General features: G+C 43.1%; 1 protein-coding gene across 2 annotated transcripts in view; it reads right to left on the bottom strand.

The window, feature by feature from the left end:
- FAM120A (family with sequence similarity 120 member A) overlaps positions 1-15,496 on the bottom strand; it is a 120,500-nt gene that overhangs the window by 46,535 nt on the left and 58,469 nt on the right. For both annotated transcript variants that reach the window (XM_088838147.1, XM_088838148.1), the window contains exons 6-7: positions 7,618-7,715; positions 7,106-7,383 (exon numbers count right to left, since the gene is read on the bottom strand). In XM_088838147.1, coding sequence (XP_088694273.1) covers positions 7,106-7,383; positions 7,618-7,715 — 376 coding nt within the window. The remainder of the gene's footprint in view (positions 1-7,105; positions 7,384-7,617; positions 7,716-15,496) is intronic.

The following is a 15,496-nucleotide window of genomic DNA, read 5'->3' as shown; positions in this document are numbered from 1 at the left end:
ATTCAAACCCAGACCCACCATTCCAGACATTACCCCACACTATACCAGAAAGCCATGAAATGCACTTATGATGCAGCAGGCAAACAGAAAAGAACTACCCTCACACCCAGATAGGGGAAAAGGAGGAAGGCCAGCACCACACAGAATTCACCAGGATGAGAATCTCTGAATTCTCAACAGGCGATGCAAAGCCTCACTCACTCCAGGACACCTGGGACTTTTTCTGCACTAAAGCTGGTTGAAAGTAGCCAATTGTCCTAACCACTGAATTCTCTCAAACACATTTTTTTTTAGTTAGCAGGTTGGTGATGCTAGGATGGAAGTGGGCTGGTGTCCATATTTATACCAAGTGTCTGACCCATCACAGTGACTTCTCACTCATGCACATCTGTCCTGGGTGTGGTTTGCTCTTGTGGAACAGAAAAGGAAGACAGCCCTGACCACAAGCTGACGTATTTGTCAACAAAAAAGGAAGAAAAGGCAAATAAAACCAAAAGGGGGGACTTCCCAGGGGTTAAGCATCTGCCTGTCAATGCAGGGGACACAGGTTTGATCCTTGGTCTGGAAACTAAGATCCCACATGTGGTGGGGCAACTGAGCCCATGTGCCACAACTACTGAGCCTGCGCTCTAGAGTCCTTGAGCCGCAACTACTGAAGCCTGAGTGCTCTAGAGCCCATGCTCTGCAACAAGAAAATCCCTGCAACAAGAAGCCCACACATTGCAACTAGAGAACAGCCCCCACCTGCCTCAACTACCCACATGACAAAGACCTAGTGCAGCCAAAAATTAATTAATTAAGAAAATCAAAAGGGAAAAAGTAAAACATGAGCAAGATCAAATCCTCAGTAGCACTATCTAGTATATGTGGATAAGGTCATAGATATGGTTAAACCATGAACAAATGTACATACACTTTCATTTTCATCTGCTCCCCATCCTGAGAAAGGAAGAGAGACTTGACCCACAGCCTGCTCTCATTCAATAGACCCCCAAGAGTTATGACTGCCAAGTGTTCCTACAGAGAGTGAAGATTTGCGCTCCCTGATAAGGGAAGCCACAAGAGTATCATATACATAAATATCCTTTATAGGTACATCTCCCTATGCCCCAAATTAAGCTAGGGTCACATACATTCAAATTCTTTCAGAAGTTCTTGTCTCATTCTTATGCAGCAGTCAAGATGGAGCTCTTGTCCCAGACGCTCCTCTTATGTGTTTGTCAGAGGACTTCTCATGGCTTTTCCTACCCAAGTGAATGTTCAGAAATACCCGAGTCAGATGAGCTCGACATAAAATGCCTACATGGGTCAGTAAGTGGCTAGAACTTACACAGACTCTCCACCTATGATGGCAAAGATAATAATTAATTCTAACCAAACATAAATGCAGCCATGAAATTAAAAGACGCTTACTTCTTGGAAGGAAAGTTATAACCAACATAGATAGCATATTAAAAAGCAGCGACATTACTTTGCCAACAAAGGTCCATCTAGTCAAGGCTATGGTTTTTCCAGTGGTCATGTATGGATGTGAGAGTTGGACTGTGAAGAAAGCTGAGCGCCAAAGAATTGATGTTTTTGAACTGTGGTGCTGGAGAAGACTCTTGAGAGTCCCTTGTACTGCAAGGAGATCCAACCAGTCCATTCTTTGGAAGGACTGATGCTAAAGCTGAAACTCTAATACTTTGGCCACCTCATGGTTGACTCACTGGAAGAAGACTCTGATGCTGGGAAGGATTGGGGGCGGGAGGAGAAGGGGACGACAGAGAATGAGATGGCTGGATGGCATCACCGACTCGATGGACATGAGTTTGAGTGAACTCTGGGAGTTGGTGATGGACAGGGAGGCCTGGCGTGCTGTGATTCACGGGGTCGCAAAGAGTCGGACACGACTGAGCGACTGAACTGAACTGAAACATAAATATAATTCACAATAGCTTTTCTCAAAAGATATTATAATTGTTCAGTTCAGTTGAACTGAAACATAAATATAATTCACAATAGCTTTTCCCAAAAGATATTATAAGTGTTCAGTTCAGTTGAACTGAAACATAAATATAATTCACAATAGCTTTTCCCAAAAGATATTATAAGTGTTCAGTTCAGTTCAGTCGCTCAGTCGTGTCCGACTCTTTGCGACCCCGTGAATCACAGCACGCCAGGCCTCCCTGTCCATCACCAACTCCCGGAGTTCACTCAAACTCATGTCCATCGAGTCGGTGATGCCATCCAGCCATCTCATTCTCTGTCGTCCCCTTCTCCTCCCGCCCCTAATCCTTCCCAGCACCAGAGTCTTTTTCCAGTGAGTCAACTCGTCACATGAGGTGGCCAAAGTACTGGAGTTTCAGACCTGGTGCTAAAAAAAAAAAAACCCTCAAAATATAAATGTAAAGTAGCCATTTGTCTGGCACAACAATGTAACAATCTGAAAGGAAAACTGCAGCTTATTTAGCCTGTCTGGGACTGGGTACCCTAGGGCCAGGGTAAAATCTAACTATCTTTGCAAACAGTTTCTCTGGAAAGGAAGCCTGACAGGACTTCAATACCAGCTCAACATAAAATTCCTGCATGGGTCACTGAGTGGCTAGAACTTACACAAACCTTCCACCTTTGATGGCAAAGATAATAAGTATTTTCAACCAAGCATAAAAGTAATTCAGAATAGTTTTTCTCAGAAGATATTAGAAATGTAGAACATCAATACCACTTAAAGGAAAAAAGATGCATTAGAAGAAGCATGTTTCCTGGGACACTAGATGAAGGGTGCTAAATGACATTCTTTAGGTATTTACATTAAGAATGAGGTAAATGTTTTGGCATTTTATTGGCTCCATGGATATTTTTTAAATAATAGTGATAGCTGTCAGTTACTGTGGTCACTCATCAAGTAATCTAAACCAGGTACAACCCAAAGACCTCCTAGTCACACTGGGAGCACTGGGCCCATGGAGCTTCAGGCCACACTACCACAAGTGGGAATTAGTACCTGGGAGGTTGGGGGACTGGGTCCTGACAGCACGGGGTTGCCGCAATGGTCAGCAGTCCCTCGGGCACTGACAGCAACCTTTTATAGGTTTCACAAAGACCAAGGACGTGCCAGGAAAGCCCAAAGGTCATGCCCCACCAACTCCACCAACGCCCCGCACTGAACTTTATCTTCAAAAACCAATGTGGGACTTCCTGCTGGTCCAGTGGCTAAGACTCTGTGCTCCCAGTGCAGGGGGCCCTGGTTCGATCCCTGGTCAGGGCACTAGCTCCTGCGTACCACAACAAGGATCTGCATGCTGCAGCTAAAGATCAAAGATCCTGCCTGTTACAACTAAGACTTGGCACAGCCAAATAGATAAATACATAACGATAAATATTAAGGAAAAAAACACCAATATTTGCCAATTTCATTGGTTAAAAAAAGGTACCTTGTTAGGTTTTAAGTTACCTTCCTTTTTCTTTTCTTTAAATGAAAGTAAACAACATCCTTTTATGTTATTGACCATCTGTTTCCTCCGTGAATTGCATGTTTATATTCTTTTTAATTTGTAGGAAGCTGGGTGTCTTTTGGGGGGGAGGAGGGGCTTATTTGGGGGTTAATTCTGGGGCGGAGTATTTTAGGGAGGCATACTCTTATATAACAGTCCCCCTTACCTGTCCACACCATCTCTAAAAAAAAAAAGCCATTGCTTTTCCATTGGGGAAATGAGGTCACTTATTTTGTAATCTTCCACATTCAAGATTATTTCCCAGGACCATGGGGAATATGATGGAAATGCCTGAGGGAATCGAACAGGAAAGGGCACACCCAGCCAGTGGCAGTACAGGCCTCCCCCTTTCCTACCGTACAACTCAGTGTCTCTAACAGAAGGGCAATTACAAATGCTTCTACAGTCAATCTGCAGAAGCTGGTATGAACAGTGGCACTTCAGTTAAACTGTACAGTAATTTCCCCAGCCAAACGGCCTGGTGGCCCCGACACCTGTCCATCCCCAGGGCAAAGAGGACCCAGAACAGAGCAAACTCATTTCCCAAGAAACTCTGGGATCTTTACAGCCCCAGGATCAATCCAAGCAAATACTGGATGCTTTCTGTCACACTTAGAACTCAAGACTCCACACCATCCAGCCTCCATCTCACTTCGCAGCCACACTGGCTTCCCCTCTTCTACCCTGCATTCTCGTCCAGCTTTCTCCCCACTCTGTCATGGCTCAAATCCTGCCCCTCTGGAAGCACTCTCATTCAGGCCCACTCATCTGGTGCTTGCTTCACATGCTCACCACTTGGGTGCTGCCTACCACCATGCTCACTGATAGACAGCAAGTGCTCAAGTGTTGCTTGGCTAAATGAATTGATGATTTCTTTCCCTCAAGAACATCCTGAGAGCACAGTGTAGACCCAGGAGTTCCAATCTAAGTCCAAACCAAAGGTAAAACAAATCTTAACTGACTTACTGCCCCTACTTAGTTTCTAAACTAGGAAATGAATCCTCTGTCCTCTACATGGCCTCAAAAGTGCACACACACAACTTATTTAACCAGAATCCTCACCCTGAAATAATGAACACTGTCCTTCTTAGCAAGAAAGGGGTGCCCATAATCAGCGTTGATCCCAGGTCCTACTCTGCCTGGCTTGACCTTGACCCTCTGGCACAAGTTCCCTATCCCCTTTTCCTTCTGTCCTTCCTCTCAGTTTTAACATGTCTACCTCTTGTGTGTTACTATCTCAAGCATGTCTCATTCTTTTTGACTCCACGGACTGTAGCCCACTAGGCTCCTCTGTCCATGGAATTCTCCAGACAAGAATACTGGAGTGGGTGGCCAATCCCTTCTCCAAGGGATCTTCCCAATGCAGGGACTGAACCAGAGTCTTCCACACTGCAGGCAGACTCTTTACCACCTCAGGCACATCTACTACTTATTTGTTATAATAAATGGAAAAACAGATTCAAAGAAATGAAAACATTCCTAAGCCACATAACTTGATCCAATCTTAGCAATCTTTCAATTCCAGACTGTGGATGTGCTCCGCCTTTTTCACTGCAATTCACACCCTGAGAGGGTGAGACGCCCACGCTACTTCCACATATGGAGATCTTACAGAGGCGCTTCCAGAAAAATGCAGTAAAAATGCCCTCAGCTGGGAAAACAGACAGTTAAGTGCTACAGGGCTTAGAGGTAAGAGAGACAACTGAGAAAAGCTCCAGGAAAGGCAACCGATCAGAACCTTTGGGGACAGGGCAGAGTTGAGGATGCACAAAAAAAGGGAGTCACTCTCAATCTTATTCTCTCAAGTTCAACTCATTTCTTAACAGGGCAGTTTGCCAAATTAAGTAGGTAACTCACATTAGCTCTGCAACCCCAACCATAGGAACAGGATCGACACTGGACCTCCCCAGACCAGGGCCTTTCCTTGCTCACCACGCTTGTCATCTGCACAGCACTCTGAGCCCCAAAGAGTGGCTCTGTGTTTTATTTCTACCTGTGTTTCAGAGTCTAGAAAGAATCTGCTCTTGTTGCTTAGTCACTCAGTTGTGTCTGACTCTTTTGCAACCCCATGGATTGCAGCCTACCACGCTACTCTGTCCATGGGATTTTCCAGGCAAGAATATGCGAGTGGGTTGCCATTCTTCTCCAGGGGATTTTCCCAACCCAGGGATCAAACCTGCATCTCCTGCACACAGGCAGATTCTTTGCCATTGTATACTACAGATACTTTGGTCTTACTGACATAAGTCAATTTTTAAAAGAAAACTTATAGTTCCTTAGAGAGTGAAAGGGCTCCTGAGGCATCTATCAGCTGTTCTCAAATTTCCCACGCTAAAGAGTCACATGGTCTCATTTACACATGCAGATTTCTAAGCCCCAACATAGCAATTCTCATTCGGTAGGTCTTCAATGTTACCTTCCTAGAAGATTAATTTAAAAGTCTGAATAATAAATTACAACTTTTTCATTTTTAGAATTTTAGGACTGCATATACAGCAAGTAAACATTTGGGCACTTTATGCTTCTCTATTTCAAGCAGCATACCTCCCTGGATGGCAACAAACTCCTCAGTAACTGCCCATTTGGGGACTTAGTGGTGACTAAGTGGTGACTTAGTGATTTCCCTGCTGGGGAGGTCAGCAGACTTAGTGCCCATTTTACAGATGGAGAAAAAGAGTGCAAAAGAGGAAAAATCTCTGGCTTCAGGTGACACACCCATAAAAACATGCAGGGAGACTGGAAATTGTGTAATTGTGTCTCAGATTTTCTTTCAGCAGAAACTGACAAAGCAATAACTAGCCTTGGGCATGTGCTGTGAATCAGAGTTCAAACCAAGGAAAAGAGATGCAGATGCGAAGAGAAAGACTGTTCCTTTCCTTTCTTCTTTATTTTTTTGAACCAGGTTTCTTAGAAACATAAGGTTATGTAAGGGGAGGAGGAGGACTATGCATTTCAAGACTTTCTCCATCAGATTCTAACAAATTAATATTTGAAAATTCATTTATTCAGGGACACACATTGCTTAAAATATTCCTCTCTACAGGGAGAATTTCAGCCTGGGTCTGGCAGCTTTCTACGGTTTTGGTTAGGAGAAGTGTTATGTCAAGAATAGTCCTATGTTCTGGGGAGTTGAGATTCAAGTTATTGAATTCAAAACAAAAGGAAATTCTGATTCCCCTTCAACCCAGGAGTCAAGAGACTGAAAACCATAGACGTCTAAGTTAAAATGCTTTCTGAGGGTGGGAGTAGGGAAATCACAGCCCAAAGAGAGTCAGGTAGAACTTGATCAGATAACTTTACCATATTTGGTGGTCACACAAACTAATTTTCCTAAAATTACACCCAAAAAAGAGGGGAACCCAAGAATTTGGGCTGGCATAGTACACACTTGCAACCTTGGAAGCCCATAGGAAATGTCTAACCTTTTCTCTTGGTCTGAGGCGTCCCAGTCAAGCAAACAGTAACTGTCACCTACCTACAACAAACAGCATCTTTGAGCACAACCATCAGTGCCGAGGGCCGGCCAGCCAGCCAGCCAGCCAGAAGGCAGCTGGACTACAAGCTACTTAAATAGCCTAAGGCAGCTGCTACACTTCCAGGAAGAACCTGCTACTTCATACACCACTCACTTTGCAGCTCCTCCACTGCCTTCATCATTGTCTGAAGATGATGACGTAGAAGAACCAGGAAAGTATGCTGAGTCCACGTGATTGGGGCTGCCGCTTGGAGCTGGGTTGATTGGGGAGGATCGTTCATACAGTGGGGTATGTTTTCCTTCGTGAGGAATGTTACTGTAGTTCTGCTCAGTCAGATTCTTTCCGCTGGTTTCCAAGGTGAGAGCCGGCTCAGCGAGGTTGTACGGGTGTGGACCCGGGCCCGGGGCACCTGGGCTGGGCACCTGGGGGGCCTTAAACAGAGCATACAGATCACGTGTGCACACACACTGCAGGGCCCAGAACACAGGAGCATAACCCGGTCTTGGCTAAATTTTAATTCAACAAACTCTGGCATCTGCTTCACATGAGTGTTAAGAAATTATCTTAGCATTCATTAAGATTTGATTCATACGTAGCTTTCAAGGCAGCTGTCCCCCACGCCAAGGCTGGGCAGACCAGCTGCGGATGGACAGGAAAGGCCTTACCACAGGCTTTGCTTGCAGAGAGGTCTGTGGAATGTTGAGCATCTGGGGGGGGACATACGGTGGCACTATCCCAGGCATTCCAAATGGATTTGGTCTGGCTGTTTCATCAATACGGAAAGAAAACAATAAACAACTGTGAGCAGGACATTCCCCAAGACACGGCACAGCTAACACACATTGCCATCTGACTTACACCTCCAGGGTGCAAGCACATCACCGGCCCCACTTCCGAGAAACCTTTAGAAATTTATGTTTAATATTAAAAAACACTTAATCTTATGATGATCAATTTCATATACTAGGGCTAGATTTCTAACTTTCAAGAATTTTCACTTACTATCTGACTGTGTTTCTGTTTAAGTTCATTTCCTTGAATGCCTGGTTTGTCTCTGTCTGTAACCTAACAGATGTTCTCACTCTCTGCTCACTGCTGACAAAGCTGGAAGCCCTGTAGTACTCTAGGTTCGAAAGGAATAAAAGGACACAGCACTTCCTCCCCTACCCTATGTGAGGCAACAGAATTCTTCAATTTAAAATAAAATTAGGTTCTAAGCCACTAGCACACTTTTAAGTATAAGTGTGGTAGTTGCTACATATACTCCTGTCTTTTTTTTTCATTGTTAAGGTAACCGTGATCAGGTTACACATGCATTACACAGGCAGTGCAGCGTCAGTAACTTGGGATTTTGTGCTTCCTTAGAAAATAACTTTATAAACCTGGTGTTTGCTCTTCATTATTCTCATGCTAACTTAAAAAACTGAAGCATAGAATGGAAAACATGTAGAGAAGTAGCCCCAAACACAGCATTAGGCAGGATTGGGTCCCCTATCAGCTTAAAAGACATGACATAAAGCAATCAACTCAGTCCAAGGTCCAGAAAACTCCACATCCACAACATTCGGTCTCCTTGCAGATCTGAGGAGAGGAGGGGCCAGCATGAACAAGGCCGGCAGGCCAATGGCCTGAGCACGCAGTGACAGGGGATTAGTCTGGCCCTTGTGCTAATAAATACACTTCAAAATATCATGGTTTACTGATGTGATAAAAATGACGAGATTCCTTAGGGTTTTGTGGGGTGCCTGAGAAGACAGTCTATGAGGGAAAGCACGGATATGAGACCCGAGGGTGGCATCAGGACTCAGACTGCACTAGACACAGATAACACACCCTGAGAGAACACACAGTAGACACTACTGAAACCCCCATGGCCACACAAGCTCATCAGGTTTCATTTAAAGACAGAACAAAACCAAGTCTAGAGTTACCACAACACAAATGTCACTTAGCACAGGAAGGGTGCTTTTCTTACCTCAAAATCCAAGTGACACCAGGTGAAATACAAACAACCCACAAATCACATACAATTTGTCAAGAAAAATAAACACATCTTTAATTTAATTAAAAAAATAACTTGCTGTTCAGTGGCTGTCATGTCTGACTCTTTATGACCCCATGAACTACAGCACACAGGCTTCCCTGTCCTCACTATCTTCTGGAATTTGCTCAAACTCATGTCCATTGAGTCAGTGATGCCATCCAACCATCTCATCCTCTGCCACCCCCTTCTCCTCCCACCCTCTATCTTTCCCAGCATCAGGATCTTTTCCAACGAGTTGGCTCTTCACATCAGGTGACCAAAATATTGGACCTTCAGCTTTAGCATGAGTCCCTTCAATGAATATTCAGGGTTAATTTCCTTTAGGATTTACTGGTTTGATCTCCCTGCAGTCCAAGGGACTCTCAAGAGTCTTCTCCAGCATCACAGTTCAAAAGCATCAATTTTGGGCACCCAGCCTCCTTCATGGTCCAACTCTCACATCCATACATGACTACTAGAAAAACCATAGCTTTGACTAGACGGATCTTTGTTGGTAAAGTAATGTCTATCCTTTTTAATATGCTCTCTAGGTTTGTCATAGCTTTCCTTCCGAGGAGCAAGTGTCTTAATTTCACAGCTGCAGTCACCATCCGCAGTCATTTTGGAGCCCAAGAAAACAAAATCTGTCACTGTTTCCATTTTTTCTCCATCTATTTGCCATGACGTGATGGGACCAGATGCCATGATCTTAGTTTTTTGAATGCTTAGTTTTAAGCCAGCTTTTTCACTCTCTTCTTTCACCTTCATCAAGAGGTTCTTGAGTTCCTCTTCGCTTTCTCCCATTAAAGTGGTATCACCTGAATATCTGAGGTTGTTGATATTTCTCCCAACGATCCTGATTCCACCTTGTGACTCATCCAGCCTGGCATTTCACATGATGTACTCTGCACAGAAGTCAAATAAGCAGGGTGACAATAAATGCCTTAATGTACTCCTTTCCCAATTTTGAACCAGTCCACTGTTCCAGGTAAAGTTCTAACTGTTGCTTCTTGATCTGCATTCAGATTTCCCAGGAGACAGGTAAGGTGGTCTGGTATTCCCAGCTCTTTAAGAATTTTTCACATTTTGTTGTGATCCACACAGGCAAAGGTTTTAGCATAATCAATGAAGCAGAAGTAGATATTTTTCCAGAATCTTCTAGCTTTTTCTATGATACAATGGATGTTGGCAATATGATCCTTGGTTCTTCTGCCTTTTCTAAATCCAGCTTACACGTATGGAAGTTCTCAGTTCACATACTGCTGAAGCCTAGCTTGAAGGATTCTGAGCATTACCTTGCTAGCACATGAAATGAGCACAATTGTACAGCAGTTTGAACATTCTTTGGCATTGTCATTCTTTGGGATTGGAATGAAAACTGACCTTTTCCAGTCCTGTGGCCACTGCTGAGTTTTCCAAATTTACTGGCATATTGAGTGTAGCAGTTTACCAGCATCATCTTTTAGGATTTGAAACAGGTCAACTGGAATTTCATCACCTCTACTAGCTTTGTTTGTAGTAATGCTTCCTAAGGCCCACGTGACTTCACACTCCAGGATGTCTGGCTCTAGAGTAGTAACCACACCATCACTGCTATTTGGGTCGTTGCTGCTGCTGCTGCTGCTAAGTCGTTTCAGTCCTGTCCGACTCTGTGTGACCCCATAGACAGCAGCCCACCAGGCTCAGCCGTCCTTGGGATTCCCCAGGCAAGAACACTGGAGTGGGTTGCCATTTCCTTCTCCAATGCATGAAAGTGAAAGTGAAGTCGCTCAGTCGTGTCCAACTCTTAGCGACCCCATGGACTACAGCCTACCAGGCTCCTCCATCCATGGGATTTTCCAGGTAAGAGTACTGGAATGGGTTGTCAGGACCTTTTAAATACAGTTCTATGTATTCTTTCCACCTCTTTTTAATCTCATCTACTTCTGTTAGGTCCTTGTAGTTTCTGCCCTTTATTGTGCCTATCTTTGCATGAAATTTTCCCTTGGTATCTCTAATTTTCTTGTAGAGATCTCTAGTCTTTTCCCATTCTATTGTTTTCCTCTATTTCTTTGTATTGTTCACTGAAGAAGGCTTTCTTATGTCACCTTGCTATTCTCTGGAACTCTGCATTCAGTTGGGTATATCTTGCCCTTTCTCACTTTGCCTTCTTGCATTTCTTTTTCTTTGGGATGGTTTTGGTCACTGCCTCCTGTACAATGTTAACCTCCATCCATAGTCTTTCAGGCACACTGTCTATCAGATCTAATCCTTTGAATCTATTTGTCATTTACACTGTATAATCATAAGGGCTCTGTTTTAGGTCATACCTGAATGGCCTAGTGGTTTTTCCCTACTTTCTTCAATCTAAGGCTGAATTTTGCAAAAAAAGAGCTGATGATCTGAGCCACAGTCAGCTCCAGGTCTTGTTTTTGACTGTATAGAGTTTCTCCATCTTTGGCTGCAAACAATATAATCAATCTGATTTCAGTACTGACCATCTGGTAGTGTACATGTGATAGCCCCCCCCAAAATAGTAACATGTCCCAAATGCACCCTCTCATTCACTGAAAGAACACTGGGAGCACTGAGGCTTGGGCCATTGCTCACTTCTTACTACCCTAGAGAGTCAGGAGCCTCAGAAGTCATGATCTGTTGGAAGAACCCATCTCCAAGTTCCTGGAGCTCAAGTTGGAAATGCCACAATTTTCTGATCCCAGCTCGCATGGACAGAAACCGTGGCCCAGCTTCCACCTTTCGTTGAACAGAGACAGCTGCAGGACAAACAGCTCAGAATGGTGACATTGGTACATGTGCATATGGGGCTGATGGCCCATCTACACACATGTCCACGTGCTCACATACAGGCAAATGTTCACCTCACACACTCACATGAACACATACATTCACCACACAGACATACATACACACTTTCATGCACTCGCACATACAAGGAGACACTCCTAATCAAACAGTTGTTAAGTCCATGAGTTAACAAACCTCCACGTATGAGATACATGATGCTGTAACTGTTAAAGTCCCTTACCTGGTGATCACGAATTTTAGCCAGATTTTGAGAGTATTATGAAATCCACTCAAGCTCTAATGCTATAACTTAAATCACTGTAAAAAGTCTAGTTTACAATCCCTTATAGCTGACCAGCCATACTTAACTTCCAAGCAATAAGAATGAGAGACTGGACCCTTCAATTATGCAGCAGTTTTCAAGTGAAGATGAACACTTACGTTTCACTCTATTTTTGACCATCGTATGTTACAAACTTCCTCAAAGCACACACTTTCCCTTAAAAAAATGAAAGAACCGTCCAGTACAAACATACACACAAAATTATAACTTAAAAGCAAAGACCCCAAGGAGAGAATATTTTCTAAAGTCATATTTCAATCACTGACCTCAAACAAACTTTTGAGAACCCATAGAACTAGTTACTCTTCTGTCATAACCTAGTCTATTAAGTGAATTAATTTGTCTACATTTCTCTGATGGCTGCAGAAATGCCTGACACGCAAGGGCCTGCCTCTGCGCACTGCATGCCTTCCTGTAAATCGGTTCTTGTTCTCAGTGCCCTCACGCAGCTAAGCAGAGTCATTGTCTGTCTTCTGTGTGACAAGGCGTCCTTCTCAGCATTGCCACCAGTGCACGGAGCGGAGGTTAACACCACCAGTCCTCAGTCTCTCCCCTTCACAGATACTTCCTAACAGAGGCGGACGTTTGTTCAAGTATGCAGAATGCAGACAGATGAAAGGAGAAACAAGTATTTAATCACTACATGAAAAATATCTTAATTAAAAAAATGTATTAAATACTTGAGAATTAGAGAAAGAAAGCATGCATTGCAGCCCTTTCAATTGTTCTTAGTTAGCTGTGAACTCTCATACATAAGATACGTTGTGTAGTATCCACTCTCTTGAATTACTCACTGTGCCTGTACGAAACTAACCAGTTTTTCTCTAGATTAAAGTAAGATTTATTCATCTATTACTAGGCATGCTACTATGATGATGTTACATTAAATAAACAACAGTAGCAATGTAATATTCTAAAAATATTTGAGATGGGTGCTGATACATGATTTTCAAGTGATACACAAAAAACATAGCTTTGAAAAATTAAAGATGAAATAAATCAGTACATTCCCTACCACTAACTAGCTTTCAGTGCCTATAAAAAACAATGCGAAATTTTCAAACTGTGGTGAACATTTTGACACATTCTGATGCTAAAGTTGAAACTGCAATACTTTGGCCACCTCATGCGACGAGTTGACTCAGTGGAAAAGACTCTGATGCTGGGAAAGGTTGGGGGCGGGAGGAGAAGGGGATGACCGAGAATGAGACGGCTGGATGGCATCACCGACTCTGTGGACATGAGTCTGAGTGAACTCCGGGAGTTGGTGATGGACAGGGAGGCCTGGCGTGCTGTGATTCATGGGGTCGCGGAGAGTCCGACACGACTGAGCAACTGAAATGAACTGAACTCAATACCTATAATCTATAGAAGTTAAGACACAAAGTTATACGAAGGAGAATTTTACATAATTTGTTTTCATCCTTGGGCTTCCCTGGTGGTAAAGAATCCACCTGCAATGCAGGAGACCTGGGTTCAATCCCTGTGATTTGGGACGATCCCTTGGAGAAGGAAATGGTAACCCATTCCAGGAGTTTTGCCTGGAGAATCCCATGGACAAGAGAAGTCTGATGGGCTATAGTTCATGGGGTCGCAAAGAGTCAGACATGACTAAGCAACTAACACCTCTCCCAAATGAATAACTTCTGAAGGCAAGTATGGGTAAGGGACAGTGGGAACCAACAGGACACTGGTGTGGCCTATGAAGCCTGGTAGTTCTGGTTGGACTGAAGACCAGGCATGAAGGCTCAGCCAAGGGAGTCATGGGGCTTTCTGGGAAGGGGGAAACAGAAATCATTCCAGGCTTTTAGAAGATTAAACTTAGTTTCCATTGAATACCAACTCCCAAGAGCTCAGAGCTGGGGCAGCTGATGCCAGCCTACAGCATCAGCTGGCAAGACCACACAGTTAAAGTTCAGAGGTCACCATTTAGGAGAGAAGCCCCCACAATGGAAGATTAAGTATGGGGCCAAGAAAAGTAAAATCATGAATAAAGAAGTAGGTACCTGAAAGAATTAAAAGCAACAAAAAACAACCTGGGGAAGCACATTTCAGGTCAACTTAAACGTAAAGACCTTTCTGAGAACTAGAGCAGTTCATCAATGACGGCACTGCTTTGAGTGCTTAACTGTTGTAGCACTATTCCATGGTCGGAAGGTAGTCTGGTGCTTATACAGAATCCCTGGCTATCCAATTCTTCTGTCCCTGAGTTTAAACAGCATGTGCATGGACCTCAAAGGATACAGCATAATTCAAATTCACGTGTTACCTGAGTCTTACACAGCAGTGACAAGTTTATCCCAAATTTTACTCAAATCTATTAAATTCCTGGGTTCACTTAATCAGGTTTGAATCGTAGGCATCAAACAGCAAAAGAAAAGAACTCTTAAATCTCATCTAGCCACCTACACATTTTATGGTAAATCAGGACAAAGTAGTTTCTGTCCATCTGTGAATTCTAAAAAGCACAACCTCAAAGAAAAGTCTAAAGGTCTTTATTCGGAAGTCACTGATAAACTGGCAGTCCCCTTCTGTCACTGAATACTGAGAAGCTACCAACAGACCTGATGACAAGCTGTGTCCACCTCAGGAAGACACCTTTGCAGTCTTTTACACCAGACAACAACTGAAAGGAGACATATTTTCAGTTCTTCCAAAATGACTAATTTTCAGGGTGTTTTTTTTTAATGACCTTTCAAAAAAGCACAAGACCAGAGAGCCAGCACTTCACACCACATCAACTGAAATCAACTCACTGAGAACTGAATGAAAGGTCATAGGAATGGACTGAGACTCCCACGACCTGCGTGAGAATTACCGAGAAAGGAGGAGAAAGAATAAACGGACTCTCTATTAACAGGATAGCATCTTAGCTTCTCTCTGGCGGCATCTATTCTGTCAGAGCCCTGGGGGCTTGACATCAATGCCATTTGCATTAGCTTGAAAAAGATAAAAATTGAAAAAGATGAGCATGCACACATCTCAAAAAAAAGAAGGGCAAATACATAATGGCAAGTACAATACAGCATTTAATTAACAATCAAAACACTATGATTTATTATTCCATATATGAGGTAAAGAAATATAAAAACCTTAAGACGGGGACAGACATGACTTTTAGAAAAGCCTAATGTATTTCTTTGAAGACATCTGTTCCACCTGTTTAGTGGGTACCCTAATGCTCGTGATACTATACTATCCTCTGTATTTTTCAGTTACATTTAAAGCTTTCCATGATAAGAAAATTTAAGCAAAAATACTGGAAAAAGTGGGTTTAGTAAACAAAGTTTTCAAGAATGAATATTATATAACTTTGTAAAGAATGCCAAATTTCAAGAACTTATTATTGAAGTATAGCAACAGTATAATGTCAAATACTTGGTGACAATAAAAA

This window comes from Moschus berezovskii, chromosome 7 (assembly GCF_049115385.1).
Source record: "Moschus berezovskii isolate FMDL1 chromosome 7, NW_MosBer_1.0, whole genome shotgun sequence".
Classification (NCBI taxonomy): Eukaryota; Metazoa; Chordata; class Mammalia; order Artiodactyla; family Moschidae; genus Moschus; species Moschus berezovskii.
Note: the sequence above shows the minus strand (reverse complement) of the source record. Positions and strands in the feature narration are given on the sequence as shown.